Source organism: Bufo bufo, chromosome 5, assembly GCF_905171765.1.
Source record: "Bufo bufo chromosome 5, aBufBuf1.1, whole genome shotgun sequence".
NCBI lineage: Eukaryota > Metazoa > Chordata > Amphibia > Anura > Bufonidae > Bufo > Bufo bufo.
This window is the reverse complement of record NC_053393.1, coordinates 530,684,189-530,703,987: the sequence shown is the minus strand read 5'-3', so window position 1 is coordinate 530,703,987 and position 19,799 is coordinate 530,684,189. Positions and strand designations below refer to the sequence as shown.

Below are 19,799 nucleotides of genomic sequence, written 5' to 3'. Positions count from 1 at the left end.
TCAAGGCTTGAAAGGTTGATTCAGCCTCAGCAGTCCAAAGTTTGGGATTCGTCCCTTTGCGCGTGAAAGCTGAGATGGGAGCTGTCAAAGAAGAGAAGTGTGGCACAAACTGGAAGTAGTAGTTGGCAAACCCCAGGAAACGTTGAATTGCCTTTAAACCAGAAGGACGAGGACACTTCAAAATCGCAGACAGCTTCTCAGGATCCATCTGCAGGCCAGTATCAGATATTATGTACCCAAAAATGGAAGCGAGGATTGTTCGAAGATACATTTTTCAAATTTGACGTACAGATTATTGTCTCTTAGCCTTTGAAGAACAAGACGAACCTGCCTCCGGTGAGTAGCCAAATCGGGAGAGAAGATTAGAATATCGTCAAGATAGACCACAACACTGGAATATAGTAAGTCTCTAGAGATATCATTGACGAATTCTTAAAATACCGCTGGGCATTGCTTAGTCTGAAGGGCATCACCAGATATTCATAGTGACCGTCATGGGTGTTAAAGGAGGTTTTGCACTCGTCCCCTTGACGAATTCAGATCAAGTTGTAGGCCCCACGCAGATCTAATTTGGAGAAGATCTTAGCTCCTCTGAGGCGGTCAAACAACTCTGGAATATGGGGAAGAGGGTATTTGTTCTTGACTGTGATCTTATTTAGACCCCTATAATAGATGCATGGCCGGAACCGTCTTTTTTCTTCACAAAGAAGCCAGCGCCAGCCGGAGAAGATGATTTCCGGATAAATCCTCTATCAAGATTTTCTTTAATATAATCAGACATGGCTTGTGTCTCTGCTGGCGACAGGGGATAAATACGACCATGGGGAGGTGAAAAACCAGGAACCAGGTTAATAGGACAATCATAGGGCCTGTGTGGAGGTAACGTCTCAGCCTCCTTTTTATCGAAGATGTCAGCATAGGCGTGATATGCTGCAGGCAGATCTTCAAGATTTGGTGGTACCCGGGGTAACCGAGCAGGCTGAACAGGAGAAAGACATTTTTCAAGGCAGCACCTCTCCAGACTTCCAATCAAGAACAGGTTTGTGGATATGGAGCCATGGTAGCCCCAAAAGGAGAGGATGAAACAGACTTGGAAGAATCAAGAACAAAATTTCTTCCGTATGGAGAGCACCCACCTGTTTCACAGGTTAAGTAGAAAATTGTACGGACTCAGATAGAGCCCTTCGATCGACAGATGACATCATCAATGGTCTCTGCAGGCGTCGGACTGGAATACGATATCGACCCACTATGGCTTGCTGCAGGAAGTTTCCTGCCCATCCGGAATCCAGAAGAGCCGTCTCCGTGAACCGATTATCTTCATATCTCCAAACGACAAAGTTGCCGGCAGAGTCAGGGGTAGAGAGGAATTATCTTCACCTAGGGCCGCCTCTCCAACAGACCCTAGGCTTGGGAGTTTCCCGAATTCAGGGGACAAGCACGGAGAAAATTATCAGAACCTCCACAATAGAAACAAAGTCCTTTAGCACGGCGGTGATCACATTCCTGTTCAGTCAGCCGAACTCGGTCGACCTGCATGGGCTCTGGAACTGCTGACAACATGAAAGGCTGAGGGGTAGGAGCTTGCTAAAGGGAAGATGTCAGGCGAAAAGGTCTCCCCTCACGTGCCACCTCTCTGGCACGTTCCTGGTACAGCAAATCAATTTGAGTAGCCAGGGAGATGAGGTCATCCAAGGTAGAAGGAACATCCCGTCCGGCCAGCTCGTCCTTAATTTTCCGACAGAGACCTTCCCAAAAGGTAGCCACGAGTGCGTCATTATTCCAGCCTAGTTCCGAGGCCAGCGTACGGAACTGGACTGCATACCGCAGTATAGAGGATGTGGCTGAGGTGGTGTGTCCTGGCAGGTCGAATACCGTGCGGAAGGATTCTAGAAAGGCCTGTAGATCCATTATGACTGGGTCATTCTTTTCCCAGAGAGGGTTGATCCAGGCCAGTGCCACTCCAGTAAGGTGTGACATAAGAAAAGCCACTTTGGGTGCATTGATTTATGAACCCCCGGCACTGCTTAGGGTCACCATTGAAGCGTGGAGGAGCTGAAAGGCGAGGTCCAGACACTGGTACGTAGGAAGATGGCAGAGCAGGAGCCGGGTTAACCGCGGCAGAGGGACCCAATGATGCTGGGTTAGCAGACGTCAGGTCATTTAGACGCTGTTGGGCCAACTCCTGGTGTAACTCGGTGAGACTGGGAGGATTCAGATAAGCGGGGTCCATGGCCTGAGCAAACTGTTATGCAAGCGGGTGTGGACCCACTGCGCCACTGACTGGCTATACTCTGGAGGGTCGTGACTAAGCAACTACCTGGTCCTCACTAGAGCCTCTGATGGTGAGGATAGGTTTGGGCCGTTGGGCCGATAGTTGGCAGGTGCCACTACAGAGCAGTCCCAGAGTCAGTGGCAGCTGACCAGGGGGTCAGAGATACCGGTGAAAGCACCGAGGGGAAGTACGCTGTCAGGGCAGGCAGAGATCAAGCAAAGTCCGTAAACGAAGTCCGAGGTCAGAGGCAAGCGGCAAACAGGCAAAATCCGAAAATTACAAAAGCAGGGTCCGGTACACAGCAAAGCAGAACTTGAAAAACACCTTCACACTCGGCAAGCTAGTGATCATAAGTTGCTCAGGCATCTTACTGTGGTAGGAAGCGCCTTTAAATACTTCATGCAATTCAGCCATAGGCTGGTGAGACACAGGGCGTGTATGTGCTGCCTCACAAGTGAGGAGAGACACACCCATACAAGCCCTAACAACAGTACAGGTCTCCAGCAGGAAGTAAACTCTGGCATGGAGCACAGATGCAACAGTTAAGCTACCTGCTGCCCGTGCTTGTCAGCACGGCGCATGGCAGCGGGAGGGAAAAAGGGAGCCCTGCGCCTGTGCCCGCGGGTAGGGGCAGCAGCGCCGGCACGGACTGCTGGGCTAACAGCAGGACTATGTAAACATCATCACTCCTGGCTCTGTGAAAGTGCAGAGGGCGCAGAAGATGCAGAGAGAGCAGAGTCTCTAGGTGTAACGGCAACGCCCCTGTTGCTCCTAGAGGCTCATTTGCATATATTAAAACTATATATTGCATATATTTTTCTCAGCAATGCGGGCACATATGAACATGGAACCAATACAGATGCCTTCAGCTGCCAAGCGCACATGTAACAGGTCAGCCAGTGTCATAGGTACAAATCTGCTGTGAGATGCCCTTTAAACCCATATTCTATATTTTCTGGAGTCTGGAAGAAACATATGTTAATGTTTCAAATTTTACCCTTTCGCTGCCAAGACGGTGTTCACACTTTTAACACAACACAACCTTAGTTATAAAAAAATAATAATAATCACATTATATCGCACTTTACAGTAATGGACGCCTTCAAGCAATTTTGCATCACAGCCAAATGTTTTTATAAAAAAAATAAAAAAAAAGCATAAAAGTTAATGGCTAAAAATCTGACCCATGCAGAGCCTGAGGTACACATCCCCTTCAAAAATACAAATTTCAGGATGAGCAGAGTTCATACACATCATTTATGCAGAGGGGTGATACCAGTCCCTGTCTACCCCCTGGGGTAGAGCCTGTAATAGTAATAGGCTGTGATTGGTAAGAGGGGTGATAACTTGAAAAAAAGCTCCTGCTGTATACAGTGCTTCACCCCAATATTGTACTTAAAATATTGTACTTAGATTCTGGGCTTTAATGATACGAGCTCCGTACCTCATATTCTAGTGGTGGCAAAAAATTTTACTTACCGTATAACATATTACATACACCCTTAAAGGGGTCCTCTCACTTCAACAAATGCATTTATCATGTAGACAAAGTTAGTACAAGAGACTTACTTATTTATTGTGATTGTCTATAGTGCCTCCTTTACTGGCTGGATTCATTTTTTCATCGCATTTGTAGGGATCTGGCAGCCTTCAGATAAGAACACAGCAGCAGCTTGCTCCAGCTGGCGTTAAAGAAACAATAAAGTCCAGTATCTATAGAATCACACAGGTATGGTTTTGCACAGTACTGTAACCCCACAGGGTGTATGTGGACCTCGCTTTGTCCTCAGTCTTTCAGGCACTGCAACTCCAGCTCAGACTCTGATCCCACACATCCCTCCAGTCAGAGAGGTAATCACCCCCACCTGACACTGCTTGCTGTTTTATGTAGACCAGTCAAGACCCGGCCTGGAACGTGGGAAGTAGTCACCTACCCAGCACTAGGACTATTCCCAGTAAGAGCCGTCTCGCATCAGCTATTCACAGCTATACTAAATAAACAAAATGTCAACCACCTACTGCCGTTAACACACACCTGAACTACAGGCTCCTACTTTACCGAGGCCAGGAACCTCGGTGACACGTATCTACCATCAACGATGGTCCCTTGTGCCTTCCTACATACCCCCCTATCTGCCTAAAGCCAGGGGTCTGGGCAACTTCAGCGAGCATGCAGTGTACTCTAGATAGGGCATCTGCATTCCCATACAGCTTGCCCGGCCTATGCTCCACAGAAAACCTAAAATCCTGTAGAGCCAGAAACCATCAGGTGACACGGGCATTGTTACCCTTTTTCTCCCTTAGCCATTTCAGAGGGGCATAATCCGATACCAGCTTAAATTTCCTTCCTAGGAGGTAGTATCGGAGGTAATCAAGTGCACACTTTATGCCCAAGCATTTTCTTAATTATAGAATAATTCCTCTCTGCCGGGGACAGCTTTCTGCTGAGGTAACACACGGGATGTTCCTCCCCATTTATGACCTGAGACATCAATGCCCCTAGGCCCACCTCTGATGCATCTGTCTGAATGATAAACTCTTGGGAGAAGTCCAGAGCTACCAAGACTGGCTGTCTACAGAGGGCCGACTTAAGCTTCGGGAAGGCCTTTTCAGCTTCGGTGTCACTGTGCATAGGAGGGAAGGAGGGAACAGGGAATCAGGCCTGAGAACTAGAGAAGAAAGATGGACACCTCCTAGTGAAAACCCTAACTAAAATCCTAACTAACTACCAGTATGAACAGACCCCAAAGGTAGGCGAGTTCATACGCAGGAATACCTAGATCCTATCTAGCCCTATAGAACCCTGGTACTAATGGCAGGAACGAGACTACCTGTTCCTTCAAAAGTAAGGACGAACAGGAGTCTACTTCAGGCCTAATACAAACAATAGGGAAATGCAACATACAGAACCCAAACAAAATACAAAGGGGAAAGGAAAGACTTAACTTCAAGGGGGCTATGGAAGCACCAGTAACTCAGCCGAGATCCAACCACAAACTATCCACAGGCACAGAAGCTATAAACTGCACAGCATTGTGGGAGAAGCAACTATAAATAGGGAAGGTTAAATGACCACATTAGCAACACCTGGAGGCAAGGGGTGTGGCCATTACCAGAAACAACACCGAAGCCTATTGATCCAAAAGGAAACCTGTCAGATCAAACCACATGTTGCCAGTCTCACAGATCACCTGCCACTCACTGTCGCTGGGACGTCCGTATTTCTTGGTACATCTGTGACACTCGGGGGCCACTTGATCATGGCAGACTTTTCCCCCTTTGTAAGGTTGGTCAGGGGTACCGCTATTTCTGCAAACTTGGGGACAAGTCTCCTATAATGTTCCACAATATTGAGAAATGCCTTAACCTGTTTCTTGGTAGGTACGCGGGGCCATTCTTGGATAGCTTCCACCTTATTTACTTGGAGTTTTATCACCCCTCTTCCCACGATGTATCCCAAGTACCTGGCCTCTTCCAACCCCATGGCACACTTACTTGTATTTATAGTGAAGCCGGCCTTTCTTAGCGCATCTAGGACAGCTTGAATCTTACTGAGGTGACTCTCCCAACCATGACTGAAGATCACTATGTCATCCAAGTAGGCATATTCCCTGTGTGGGCGTAAGATCTGGTTCATAGCCCTCTGGAAAGTGGCAGAGGCCCCTTGCAAACCAAACGGCATCCTAATGTACTGGAAGGACTCTTCTGATGTGGAAAACGCTGTCTTTTCTCTAGCTTCTTTTGATAACGGAATTTGCCAGTACCCCTTGGTAAGATCTAGGGTAGTTATATAGCGAGCTGGCCCTAGTCTCTCAATACGCTCATCCACCTGGGGCATGGGGTATGCATCTACCTTGGATACCTCGTTCAACTTGCAGTAGTCGTTACAGAATCACCACTCTCCATTGGGCTTTGGGACTAGCACTATGGGACTGGACCACCCACTTTTAGATTCCTCAATCACCCCCAGCTTTAACATTTTCTGCACCTCCTTGGAAACTACCTCACCTACGGGCCTCGGGAATCCTATACGGTTTTAAATTTACTTGCGCATGAGGCTCCGTAATAATCTCAAGTTCCACGACATTGGTTAAACCTTTGGTTTCTGTAAACAAGTCCCTATTCTATTGCAACAGGAGCTTGCATTGGTATTTTTGGGAGGGGGACAGGGCTTCTGCAATCTTCACATTCTCTATGGTGGCGTCTGGTTGGGTCATTAGACAAGGGGCCTCAGGAGGATTCCTATCTTTCCATGGCTTAAGCAAGTTGATATGGTAAATCTGATAGGGCTTTCTCCTAACTGGCTGATGTACACGATAGTTAACTTCGTCCACCCTCTCAACTATCTCATAGGGCCCTTGCCATTTTGCCAGGAATTTGCTCTCTACTGTGGGCACTAGGACTAGAACCAGGTCCCCGGGACTAAACGGTCTAAGACGGGCCGACCTGTTATATATTTTAGCTTTTGCCTCTTGGGCCTGGAGAAGATGCTCCTTTACAATGGGCATTACCTGAGCTATTCGCTCTTGCAGTGTAGTGACATGTTCAATCACGCTTTTGTAAGGCGTGAACTCACTCTCCCAGATCTCCTTAGCTATATCTAACAGCCCTCGAGGATGCCAGCCATACAACAACTCAAAAGGCAAGAAACCTGTTGACACTTGAGGCACCTCTCTGATTGAGAACAGTAGGTAAGGCAATAGGTAAGGCCCCTTTTAAAGTCTCATCTAGAAGTTGGGCGGTCCCAAAGTTTCCCGAGATACTTCTAAGTCAGTGACCATCTCCTCAAGGGCAGACTTCTCCTCATCATTACCTACCACGGCCAAGAACGGAAATTCAGGGACCACCTCAGGCTCAATGAGCACAGCGCTGTCATTGCACGCAGGGCGTTGTAGTGGTACTGCCCTGGCCCAAAGATTCCAGAACAAAGGACAATCCTGGGCAATGATCATCTCGTGCATTAGCCCCTGCACCACCACTACCTGGTGACACACCATACCTTTAAGGTGACCTGGACCACTGGGTAAACCTTGGTATCGCCATGAATACAGGTGACTCCCAAGGTTTTCCCAGGGATCAACCTATGAGGGATACGAGCCATTAGGAGCGTGACCAGGCTCCCCGAGTCCAGTTGTGGGGATGTCATTAACGCTAATTGAACAGTATGGCAGTCCCTTCCCAGATTTTGGAACAGCACTACATGCAAACATGGAGCTCTGTCTCCTCACGGAACAGTCCATTTGGTCTGAGCTGAGGGGGCACTGGGCCACCATATGTCCCGGGGCATGACATCTCCAGCAGATGATCTCTCTTAGGGAAGGTCTTGGCTTTGGTATGCTCTTGGCCTTAGAACGTCCTTCCCGAGGAGTTTTAGTCCCTTCCTCTGACCTTGAGAGTCACTCCGTGCATTCCAGTATGGGGAGGGCAGGCCCGAGTCAGCTATGGTGTTCTCCACTGCATAATATCTCTCTACCAAGCCTACCAAGTCATCCGAAGTCTGTGGGTTTACTTGTGCAACCCAGCACTGCACTGGCTTGGAGAGAGTGTGCATGAAGCGGTCCATTACGACCTGCTCCACCATTGCTCAGCTGGTAGTCTCTCACACTCAGTGACCTGCTCAAAGATTGTGAGGAAGACTTCTACGTCGTCCTCTGTGGTCATTTTTTGCATGGCTTCTCTTACTGTCCGCCGTGCTCGCTGGCATTCCTCATTACTGTGGGAATCTGGGGTCTCCTTGACCCAGATGGCTTCTGCCATTATGGCCATTTGCTTTATGAGGAGCTGGTTGGTCTCCTGTTGTGTTTGCTTCTGTTGGGTGCTGGCCTGCATGAGGTGCTTCACAAGATCCTCCATTTTATCCACCTGGTCTTTTATTCTAATAGCAGCCTTAACCCAGGACATCCAGTGACAAAAAATTTCTTTCAAAGCGTCAGTTCAACACAACACAAACAATTCGGCTTCCGGTCCTTTAACTTGCTGTTGCTCCTCGCAACAATGGCTATGCACGCATCCTCCACCAATTGTAGGGATCTGCCCCAATGGTAGCCTTCAGATAAGAACACAGCAGTAGCTTTTTAGCAGTGAAAGCAAAGCAACGGTTGTCTTTTATTCTTGACAAAAGAATAAGGCAGTAATCGGCAGTAACCGGCTTGCTCCAGCCGGCGTTAAAGAAACAATAAAGTCCCGTATCAATAGAATCACACAGGTATGGTGTGTATGTGGACCCTGCTTTGTCCTCAGTCTTTCAGGCACTGCAACTCCAGCTCAGACTCTGATCCCACACAGCCCTCCACAGTCAGAGAGTTAATCACCCCCACCTCACACTGCTGGCTGTTTTTTATAGGCCAGTCGAGACGCGGCCTGGAATGTGGGGAGTAGTCACCCACCCAGCACTATGACTACTTCCAGTAAGAGCCGTCCTGGATCAGCTATACTAAATAAACGAAATGTCAACCACCTACTGCCGCTGACACACCTGAACTACAGGCTCCTACTTCACCGAGGCCAGGAACCTCGGCGACACGTATCAACGATGGTCCCTTGTGCCTTCCTACACATTATACACTGCTCGTTTTCGTGCTGCATCGGTGGCTAGGAACTGTTGCGCATGAGTGCCTATGCATATTCCCATGGTCCCGGTCACCAAAAATGTCAGCACCTTTTCCTAGAGTGTGGAAGAACGGCCACCGCTGCTGGACTGCAGGGTGGTCATAACCCTGGAGCAGTGTATAATGTGATGAAAAAATTAATCCAGCCAGCAAAGGAGACAATATGGACAATCACAATACATTAGTAAGTGCCTTGTATTAACTTCCTCTACATGATAAATGCTATTGGCTGAAGTGACACAACCCCTTTAACAGTGAATGAGATAAGAGACACCAGGCAAAACTGAAAGACTGTAGTATGCCTAGTGCTGGGTCAGAGGGACTGGAGCATAACGCAGGCTGCTCCTTAAGGGTGCATTCACACGACCGTATCTATTTTGCAGTCCGCAAATCACGGATCCGCAAAATACGGATGAAGTCCGTGTGCATCCTGCACTTTTTGCCGGCCCCATTGAAAAAAATGCTTATTCTTTCCTGCAAAACAGACAGTAATAGGACGTGTTCTATAATTTGAGTCTCTCCGGAACATATGTGGACAGCATATGGATGAAAACCATGTACCGTCCGCATTTTTTGTGGTCCCATAGAAATGAATGGGTCTGCGTGCGATTTGCAGATAGGATGAGGAGCGAAAAATCGGTCGTGTGATTGCACCGTTAGATTGGAAACACGAGGGTGGATACTAAGTTCTGTCCCGAGCATTCCTCTGATTAGACCATTATGTAAATGTGGACATTGACAAACTTACCTGTTGAGCTTTAAGACCCCGGAAGACATCTCAGATGTTCAATCTGCATACACTGCGCATCTCATTAGCTGTTCACAATAAAATGGTGCAAGAAATGATCGCTATGTGTACAGCAGACTGGCAACACTGCGCCTGTGCCTGCGCTATTTTATTAGTGAGCCCTCTTTAGTTTAGGAGGCTTTATGTAGATTTTTGCCCCAAGAAACAGACCAATGGGCTGTGTCTGGTATTATACTAACTGGAATGCTGCTGAGCTGCAATACCAGACAGAGCCCACACACAAGGGTGGCGCTGTCTCTAGAAAAAAATGTATATCTCACTTATTTCTAATCCCATTCAAGCCATTTAAAGGGAATGTTTCATCAGAAAACTACCTATTCCTTAAATCAAGTTTAATAATTTTTACAATTTGTGGTGTTTTTTTCTTAAATTTTCCATGTCCCTATTTATGTAATTTTTTTTTTTTTTATCATAACTCATTACATTTTCACACTGGCCACTAGGCCTAAAATATGCCAAGACACAATGGACAGGAGCGGACCCCACTGACTTCTATGGAAATTTTTTATACCCATGCTGTATGATCTGTGCAGAGGTCAGGAGGGAGTAGAGAAGCTTTAATATCAACTATTGTGAATGGTGGATGCTGTGTTATCTGGAAAGAGGTGATATTATCTGTCATTGTAATCCGGACTGTGATTATAATAAGTTACTGAAAAGTTACCTGTACAGGACAGGAAGTATAACATCATCATACCCTTCAGTCCTAGCTCCTCCTGACGAGTCCACTGTAGTCAGTGGTGAAAAGGGTGGAGTATGCCATAGTATTTCTACTTGAGTTGTACGTTCCTTTGTTCTAAAAGTTGGATCCCAAATGATCCGACTTTTGCAAAGAATTTCCTATCATGGTCTTAATGCGCTTAAATGAACGAATCAATCGGCTCTAGAAATTGTCTTGATAAAAAATGTAATAATAAACCTACAGTTTATGTCTGCAGCTCCATCCAAGTCTCCATGCAGGCCTATGTGTTTCTATGGTTACAGACTACAAACTCTGTGTGTAGTCAGGTCCTGCCGCCAGGACCTCTGCCTAAACTCATGACTGACAGTAGAAGAGAGGGAATGGAGATTTAATTGGGATCAGATTACATCCAAAGTTTGAAGCCGGTAACCATGGAAACCCATAGATCTGCATAGAAGCTGTATACATAAAAGGCTATTATATAGGGTATATGCTTAGTAGGGACCCCAGGAGAGGTTGACACACTGCAGCTTGGGCTTGAGTGAATGAAGGACCCACAATTGTTTTCAACCTGGATTGCCGCTTTATTTTATTTTTTTAAGGGAATGTATTACCTTGTGTTCTTTTTACCGATTAATACCCAATAATCTGTTTTTATTTTTCTGATTGTATATTCTTATTCTATTTTCTGTGCATCATTATGGGGGGTGGCCATCTTGCCTGAGCTGCTGATACAGTATGCTCTAGGGCAGCCATGATGAACTTAGGAACCTGTAGTCTGAAGATGACTAATTGATTTCTATGGGAGAGTGTACTGAGCATGCTCTGTGTGTGACCTGTACAGAGGTCATGGTGCAAAAAGGAGAAGGAAAGCTGTGCCTTCACCGATCGGTGAATGGTAGATGGTCTGTTAGCGATATATGTAGTTCATACCTTTCATTGTAATCCTCCCTGTGATGATAATGAGATGACTGCTGAGCAGTGATGGCATCAGAACACAAAGTGCCAGTCTATTATACCACTTTTTTTTTTTTTTTAGCATAGTGTAAAAATTGGTTTAAACAATGGGCCATTTTTTGACAACACATCCATATTTAATAAAAAGACTATCTTCAGAGCTGCGCTATATTTTAGGTGAACTGATGCGATATTGCAAAAGTCTACATACCCTTTAAATAGATATACTTTTCCTTAATGGGGTTGTCTCACTTCAGCAAATAACTTCCTCTACATGATAAATGCTAATACAAGGCACTTACTAATGTATTGTGATAGTCCATGTTGCTTCCTTTGCTGGCCGGATTCATTTTTCCATCACATTATACACGGCTCGTTTTTCATGGTTACGACCACCCTGCAATCCATCAGCGGTGGTCGTGCTTGCACACTTCTAGGAAAAAGCTCCGGCCTCAACGGTGGCCGGGACTGTGGGAGCGCACATAGGCTAGTGCTATTTCCTATAGTGTGTAAGCACGACCACCGTTGCGGATTACAGGGTGGTCATAACCATGGAGACGAGCAGTGTATAAAGTGATGGAAAAATGAATCCAGCCAGCAAAGGAGGCAACATGGACAATCACAATACATTAGTAAGTGCCTTGTATTAACTTCCTCTACATGACAAATGCCACTTGCTGAAGTGAGACGACCCCTTTAAAGCTTCCAGTTCGTTACCAGTTACATTGTAATAAATACTACATGTAGCCAACGCAATAGCAGCTTGTACTGTAAGCAGTGAAAATGTGCTGAGTGACTGAATGACATTCTTTCAGGTAGTATTAAAATTGATAAAAAAAAAATATATATTTCCAAAAATCAATGGCAAAATGGAAAAAAATAAAATGTCCATGATCTTAATGACTAAGCCCCTCATGAATGAAAATGAATTCACTCATTCCTCTCTCACCGTCATCGTGGAATGGGCATGACTGCTTGATTCAAGAAGGAATCAAAGAGCCTTATAAACGGGTCATTGTTTTTTTCAAGATCTTTATTGCAAAAGTGAGCGTCCCTCTGACTGACCACCTTCAGACATGATTTCAAAATATCGCAAAACGAAGTACGAAACAGGATTTATGGCGGAGCGGTCAAACAGTTTGTACATTCAGCATGACATCACAGTTTTATGGTTAAACAGGAAATGCGGCATAAGAAGGATGAAAACGTGACGGAAAGTTTCGTCTTTAAATCTCAGTTACTTACAAGCAATAATGTAAATGTTCTAGTCTTGATAGACCTTTTTTCCCCTCATTATTTTGGCCCCATTCAGACGACCGTATGGCCGCCGTGCCGATGTTGCGGAATGCAAACAGAGGGTCGGCAATACACGGGCACTGGCCGTGTGAACTCTGTGACTTGAATGGGTCCGTAATCAAGTCACGGCAAAAAATAGGACATGTTCTATCTTTTGGGGTGCGGAGGCACGGATCTGAAGCCCTCCAAAGCCCTTCCGGGTCTGTGCCTCCGCAGCACAAACGATAGGACATGTCCTATTTTTTGTCGTATGTTGCGGATCGTGGACCCATTGAAGACAATGGTTTCGCACCACGGAACGGAGTGCGCATGGCCGGTGTCCGTGTATTGCGGAGGCGCTGTTTGCGGTCTGCAACATGGGCATGGCAGCCATACGATCGTCTGAATGGGGCCTTTGGTGACCGTGGGCATATCCTCGCTCAAATGGGCCATTTATTGCATATAAGACAGGTAAGAAATCAGAATAAGTTCAAGTTCCTGATACTTTAAGGGTGCCCTCTTAAAGGGGTTGTAGCCAAGATACAAACTCATCTCCTATCCACAGGACAAGGGATAAACATCTGATCGTAGGGGTCTGACTTGTGGGAGCCCTCCCCTCTTCTTATAACGAACTGCTGGGTTGTCCGGGTTCAGAGCTGAACCTGGACATAACCCCTTCTTCACCCAGGCAGCCCCTCTGAGTTGAGCATCGGAGCGTTTCATGCTCTCCCTTGCCCTGTGCTGGGGCAAAGTCTAGTGCAGTGACGTACCGGGTCTCTGTACTGTATGGGAATGCTAGGCAGAGGCTTCCACCTAGCAGGGAGCCCGTGATGTCACTGATGGGCGGGCTTTAGGGCTGCTCTAGCCAGTAAAACAGCCTAGGGCATCGCTAAAGCCCGCCCATCAGTGCTGGTGACGTCACTAGGAACACTGCTAGGAGGAAGCCTCTGCCTAGCAGTGTAAAAAAAACAAAAAACAGCCCTGCGAGCAGCCACTAGTAAAAGTACCGAGGTGTCTGGTCATCAATGAAGGGGTTGGGTGGAGCACCATGGTCCATTCAATCAGCTGATTAGCGAGGGTGCCAAGAATCAGACCTCCACCAATATGATACTGATCACCATAACAATAGAATCAAAAGTGGACATGCACTTGTTTCCTATGGTTGGAGCTGGGACTCTAAGAATCACCTCCAATGCCGTTACAATGTGACAGTGGTTTCAGTTCAGCATGACACAAGACATAGCGCTGCCATCTGACAGTACTAGAGTCATGGATTTCTACCTAACCAGTGCAATATATGTATAGAAATACTGTAAGTCATGTGGTGTATCTTTTGGTTACAGATATAGCAACGGTTAGGCTTCCTGCACACGAACGTTGTGTGCACCCGTGGCCGTTGTGCCGTTTTCCGCTTTTTTTCACGGACCCATTGACTTTCAATGGGTCCGTGGAAAAATCGGAAAATGCACCGTTTTGCAGCCGCATCCGTGATCCGTGTTTCCTGGCCGTGAAAAAAATAGGACCTGTCCTATTTTTTTCACGGCCAACGGTTCACGGACCCATTCAAGTCAATGGGTCCGTGAAAGAACACGGATGCACACAAGATTGGCATCCGTGTCCGTGATCCGTGGCCGTAGGTTAGTTTTTATACAGACGGATCCGAAGATCCGTCTGTATAAAAGCTTTTTCAAAGCTGAGTTTTCACTTCGTGAAAACTCAGAACCGACAGTATATTCTAACACAGAAGCGTTCCCATGGTGATGGGGACGCTTCTAGTTAGAATACACTACAAACTGTGTACAAGACTGCCCCCTGCTGCCTGGCAGCACCCGATCTCTTACAGGGGGCCGTGATCAGCACAATTAACCCCTTCAGGTGCGGCACCTGAAGGGGTTAATTGTGCTGATCACGGCCCCCAGTAAGAGATCAGGGCTGCCAGGCAGCAGGGGGCAGACCCTCCCCCCCCTCCCCAGTTTAAATATCATTGGTGGCCAGTGCGGCCCCCCCCCCTCCCTCTATTGTAATTATTCGTTGGTGGCACAGTGTGCGCCCCCCCCTCCCTTCCTCTATTGTAATAATTCGTTGGTGGCACAGTGTGCGCCCCCCCCCCCTCCCTCCCTCTATTGTAATAATTCGTTGGTGGCACAGTGTGCGCCCCCCATCGCCCCCCCCCCCTCCCTCTATAGCATTAACAACATTGGTGGCCAGTGTGCGGCCTCCCATCTCCCCCCCCCCCCCCATCATAGGTGGCAGCGGAGTTCCGATCGGAGTCCCAGTTTAATCGCTGGGGCTCCGATCGGTAACCATGGCAACCAGGACACTGGTTGCCATGGTTACTTAGCAATAGTACAATAGTAGAAGATTCATACTTACCGGGCCGGCTGCTGCGATGTTCGTGTCCGGCCGGGAGCTCCTCCTACTGGTAAGTGTCATTGCTAAATGAACTGTCACTTACCAGTATCATCGCAGACATCGCAGCTCCCAGGTAAGTATGAATCACTACTGCTAGTAACCCGCTGCCACCAATGATGGGGGGCGGGGGGGGGGGGGGCTAGATGGGAGGCCGCACACTGGCCACCAATGTTGTTAATGCTATAGAGGGAGGGGGGGGGGGGCAATGGGGGGCGCACACTGTGCCACCAACAAATTATTACAATAGAGGGAGGAAGGGGGGGGGCGCACACTGTGCCACCAAGGAATTATTACAATAGAGGGAGGAAGGGGGGGGGGGCTGCACTGGCCACCAATGATATTCAAACTGGGGAGGGGGGAGGGGGGAGGGGGGGGTCTGCCCCCTGCTGCCTGGCAGCCCTGATCTCTTACAGGGGGAGATGATAGCACAATTAACCCCTTCAGGTGCGGCACCTGAAGGGTTAATTGTGCTGATCACAGCCCCCTGTAAGAGATCGGATGCTGCTAGGCAGCAGGGGGCAGTCATGTACACAGTTTGTAGTATATTCTAACTAGAAGCGTCCCCATCACCATGGGAACGCCTCTGTGTTAGAATATACTGTCGGAAATGAGGTTTCACGATCTAAATCATATCCGACAGTATATTCTAACATAGAGGCGTTCCCATGGTGATGGGGACGCTTCAAGTTAAAATATACCATCGGATTGGAGAAAACTCCGATCCGATGGTATAAAAGGGACTCCAGACTTTACATTGAAAGTCAATGGGGACGGATCCGTTTGAAATGGCACCATATTGTGTCAACGTCAAACGGATCCGTCCCCATTGACTTGCATTGTAATTCAGGACGGATCCGTTTGGCTCAGCACGGCCAGGCGGACACCAAAACGACTTTTTTTTCATGTCCGTGGATCCTCCAAAAATCAAGGAAGACCCACGGACGAAAAAACGGTCACGGATCACGGAAAAACGGGTCCCGTTTTTGCGGACCGCAAAAAAATACGTTCGTGTGCAGGAGGCCTTAACTTGACACTTAACAGGTTAAAGAAATGCACTGTTTTGGCAAATTTTAAATTTGACACCCAGCACAAAAACCACTCAAAGCGTAAGGTTTGCTGCAACTGTGCATTTAAAGGCTATACATATTTGGAGGCATTTTTTTATTACTGCATTCGGGTTGGTCTTTATTAAAAATTTACAGCAGTTCATGTAGTACAGGGGTTAATTGAGAGCGCATGGACAGACTTTCAGTTTCTATTCGTCCAGCGGAGCTGGCTGCTCAGTCTGTAGCCCTGTTCTTTGACCTCTTTACAGCACATGAATACTCAATACAGCTCCAGTTATAACACTATGGCCTAACAAAGTGTTTATGAACTTCAGGAGATCACAGATAAGGGATTCACATGAGCAGTCAGATGACGGGACTCAATGTAAACACAGAACCTGCTGCTCTGCAGATACACAGATTATACCATTATACTGTAAAAGGGGCTGAAACTGAAAAAAATGATTATTTTTTAGCCCAAAATTAGGAGAATGCAACAGTAAAAAAAAAACTGGTGTCCATAGCCTTTAACGTGTTATGTGTCAAGTTAACACTTGCGACATTTGTATATTGTAGAGTCTCGGAAAGCATGTCATCCATACCTGCTGCATTTTCTGCCATATGTCCGCGGTTTTCAACCTGTCCTTATAATGTTCTATACGTCATAACAATTCTACAAACTCAGCAACCACTTGGGACAGGACAAATCTATGGTGACATCAATGTGCCGCTCGCATGTGCCTCCAACAAGCGCAACAGAGGACAAGACCAGAAACAACGGATCTGTTCTCTGCTGCCAATTATACAGGATGAAGTCGGGGGCTTATTTATTTTCGTAAAGCTGCCAAAGGCAACCATGTGTCCCACTGACTACCCTGAAGATCGCAGTGGCTCCTCGGACCCTCTGTAATCTACTGGAGGCATGAGTTGTCTATTTCTGTAGGAAAATTCAACCAAAGATGATCTTCCAGGTCAGTAGACTGAAGGAGCCCATGAGCTTGGAGATTTGTAGCTTTGCAAATTATAGAGCTTTATACCTTCAGCACAACCCCAAAATGTTGTCCCTGGTAATCATTGCTACCACTAAACCAAGGGGTCATTCAGATCAGTGGAGAGGTGTGGATAGTTGGTGTGGGTGCCCTACAGAACACTGCAGTCCTAGAAATTGTGGAAGTCCCAGCTCAGTCCTCTTTTCAGGTCAGGGGCAGATAATCAAGGCCACAGATTCATGGTCCCCAAGTGGTCACTACCTTTAGGGACAGCATGCAGTACCACTGTGAACGTGATACCTAAAACAGGCCATAAACATTAAACTTTTGTCGTTGGACCCACCAATTTTGCTTCCAACCTGATGTCCATGGTGATAATGTGACTCTCCAAAGGGATCCAACATATTTATGTGTTTGATTCGGTTCCCCATGATATAAGTGGCGCCAGTTTTATCTGGCAGGTTCCTAGTGCCCTTCCCTTCATAGAATCAACACGCTCCTTGGCCAGACCCAATTAAATGTGGTAACGCAAGATTTGGGGATGATATCTCATGTCTATAACCAGCTTAAAGTGAATGTCCACTCTTGAAAACCATTTTATTTATGCAGTCAAAATATATCTAAAAATCTGTACCGATTCATGAATACCTTTTTTACAGCTCTATTTTGCAGATACAAAGCTTTAAATCCCCTGGAGTTAAATGTTCAGTTTCTTCCTACCTGCAGCCACCACTAGAGGGAGCTTAGGAGCTCAATAAAATAGGATGTATGCTCTGAAGCTCCCCCTAGTGGTGGCAGCAGACAATTATCATTTAGCTCTATATTCATAGAGGGGAAATTCTATATCTGTATCAGAAAAGGGTAGACTCCTATAAAGAGAATTAAAGAACATGGGACCTGAAAGTGACCTGGTGTTAAAAGCGGGGCATTCACTTTACTTCAGTCCCGAGTGCCAAACCTGGTGTCTGGGAGAAGTTATTTTAGGTATGGGTACATATTTTTGTTTATTTAAAGTGATTTTCCAGGAGTTCAATATCTATTCTTAGGATAATTCACCATTATCAGATCAGTGGGGGTCTGACTTCCGGCACCCTTACAATCAGCTATTCGAGGAAGCCACAGAGCTCCAGAGAGTGCCGTGGCCATTGACATCATGTTTATTGGTCACATGGCCTATGCGCAGGTCAGTCCCACTAACGTGAATAGGGCTGGACTGCAATACCAAGCACGGCCACTATACAACGTATGGCTCTGTGCTTGGGAGAAAGGCAGTGTGCTCACCGGACTCTTCAAACAGCTGATCGGCGCAGGGAGTCAGACCTCCACTGATCAGATAATATTGTATTCCCGGAAAACCCCTGTAATGTCCTACTACAAGGTGATTCCATTTATTACCTACTCAATATTTGCTACTTCCTTTCATTGAGTATTACCCTCCATATTCTTCGGCCACCCTATATGTTTCACATATTGCTTCGATCAATTATGAGTCTAGGTATTATGGGCCTTGAAATGTCAAAATGAATCACACTTAAGTGGTCCAACCCTGAATGGATCATGGACATTCTCTGTTTATTGGATGTACAATTGAATACAAAACACAAAACATGTCTGTATATGTATATATATTTATATATATATATAGATGTATATATTACCCATCCCCCTTTTCCGTTGCATTGTTTGTTTGTTTTTTCTTGTTATTTTTTTAATAAACGTTTAGACAACTCGATCTCGACAGAGATAACATATACAGAGACGGAGCCTGTGTATAACCACACAACGAAGCATCCAGCAATGACATTGATACATTGTAACACTGCATTCTGAATCCGGAGAAATGTTACGAGCAGTTGGCTGTAGCACAGTGCTCGTCACATGCATTATGCATATTGCCAGGAGGGTCATTTTATTTTTATTTAAGTTTTTTTTTTTTTTTTTGTTTCTCAACTCAAGATTTTCAATGTTTCAACAAACCTTCCTTCAAGCCATCCAAGTTCGGGTCTTGAGTTTCACCCAGTTCCTCAGCGGAAACGCCGCTTGAGTCGTCGCATGTCCTACTTTCAAAAATGTTGTTGTTGTTGTTCACTTGGCTGCCGTTTTGCTTCAGAAGCCGAAACACCTCTGCTTCCAGGTCCCTGATCTAGAACGACAGGAGGGGAAGGGAAGGAAAGGCTTTGAGGAATTCTGAAGACCAACCTCCCTACTACCTACCAAACCTGCCGAGGCATCCGTCATGTTACTCACACGTGACTGCAAGTTTTGAACTTCTGCGAGATGAACTTTTTCCATGTCTTCGATTTTCTTCTTCTCGACTTCTTGCCGTTTCATGAAGTCAACCTCCCTGGAATAAGGAAAAAAAAAATCTCTAAATTAAATAAACACAACATAAGTAATATATAGAACCATTAAAAGGGCTCATGCACACAACTGTATGTATTTTGCGGTCCGCAAAACACGAATCTGCAAAAAATACGGATGATGTCCGTGTGCATTCCATACGGTCCATAAAAAAAAAGAAAAAAAAAAAAAAAGGAGTGAGCGCTGGTGCCTTCTCAATCAGATGATTGTTGGGGGTCCTGGGGGTCGGCCCCCTACTGATCAAATACTGATGACCTATCCTGAGGATAAGGCTAGTTTCACACTTGCGGCATGTATTCTCTGTAACCGGCTGTGTCGGCTGGCCCCATTTAGTAAAATGCTGAGCATCAGCCGGACAGAATCTGCTGCATGCTGCGGTTCGTATC

The 19,799-nt window shown here is 46.3% G+C and overlaps 1 protein-coding gene across 2 annotated transcripts in view; it reads right to left on the bottom strand.

Moving 5' to 3' along the window:
- The window catches only part of PPP1R9A (protein phosphatase 1 regulatory subunit 9A), a 257,522-nt gene that overhangs the window by 36,582 nt on the left and 201,141 nt on the right, over positions 1-19,799 (bottom strand). For both annotated transcript variants that reach the window (XM_040431213.1, XM_040431212.1), the window contains exons 10-11: positions 19,300-19,396; positions 19,030-19,195 (exon numbers count right to left, since the gene is read on the bottom strand). In XM_040431213.1, coding sequence (XP_040287147.1) covers positions 19,030-19,195; positions 19,300-19,396 — 263 coding nt within the window. The remainder of the gene's footprint in view (positions 1-19,029; positions 19,196-19,299; positions 19,397-19,799) is intronic.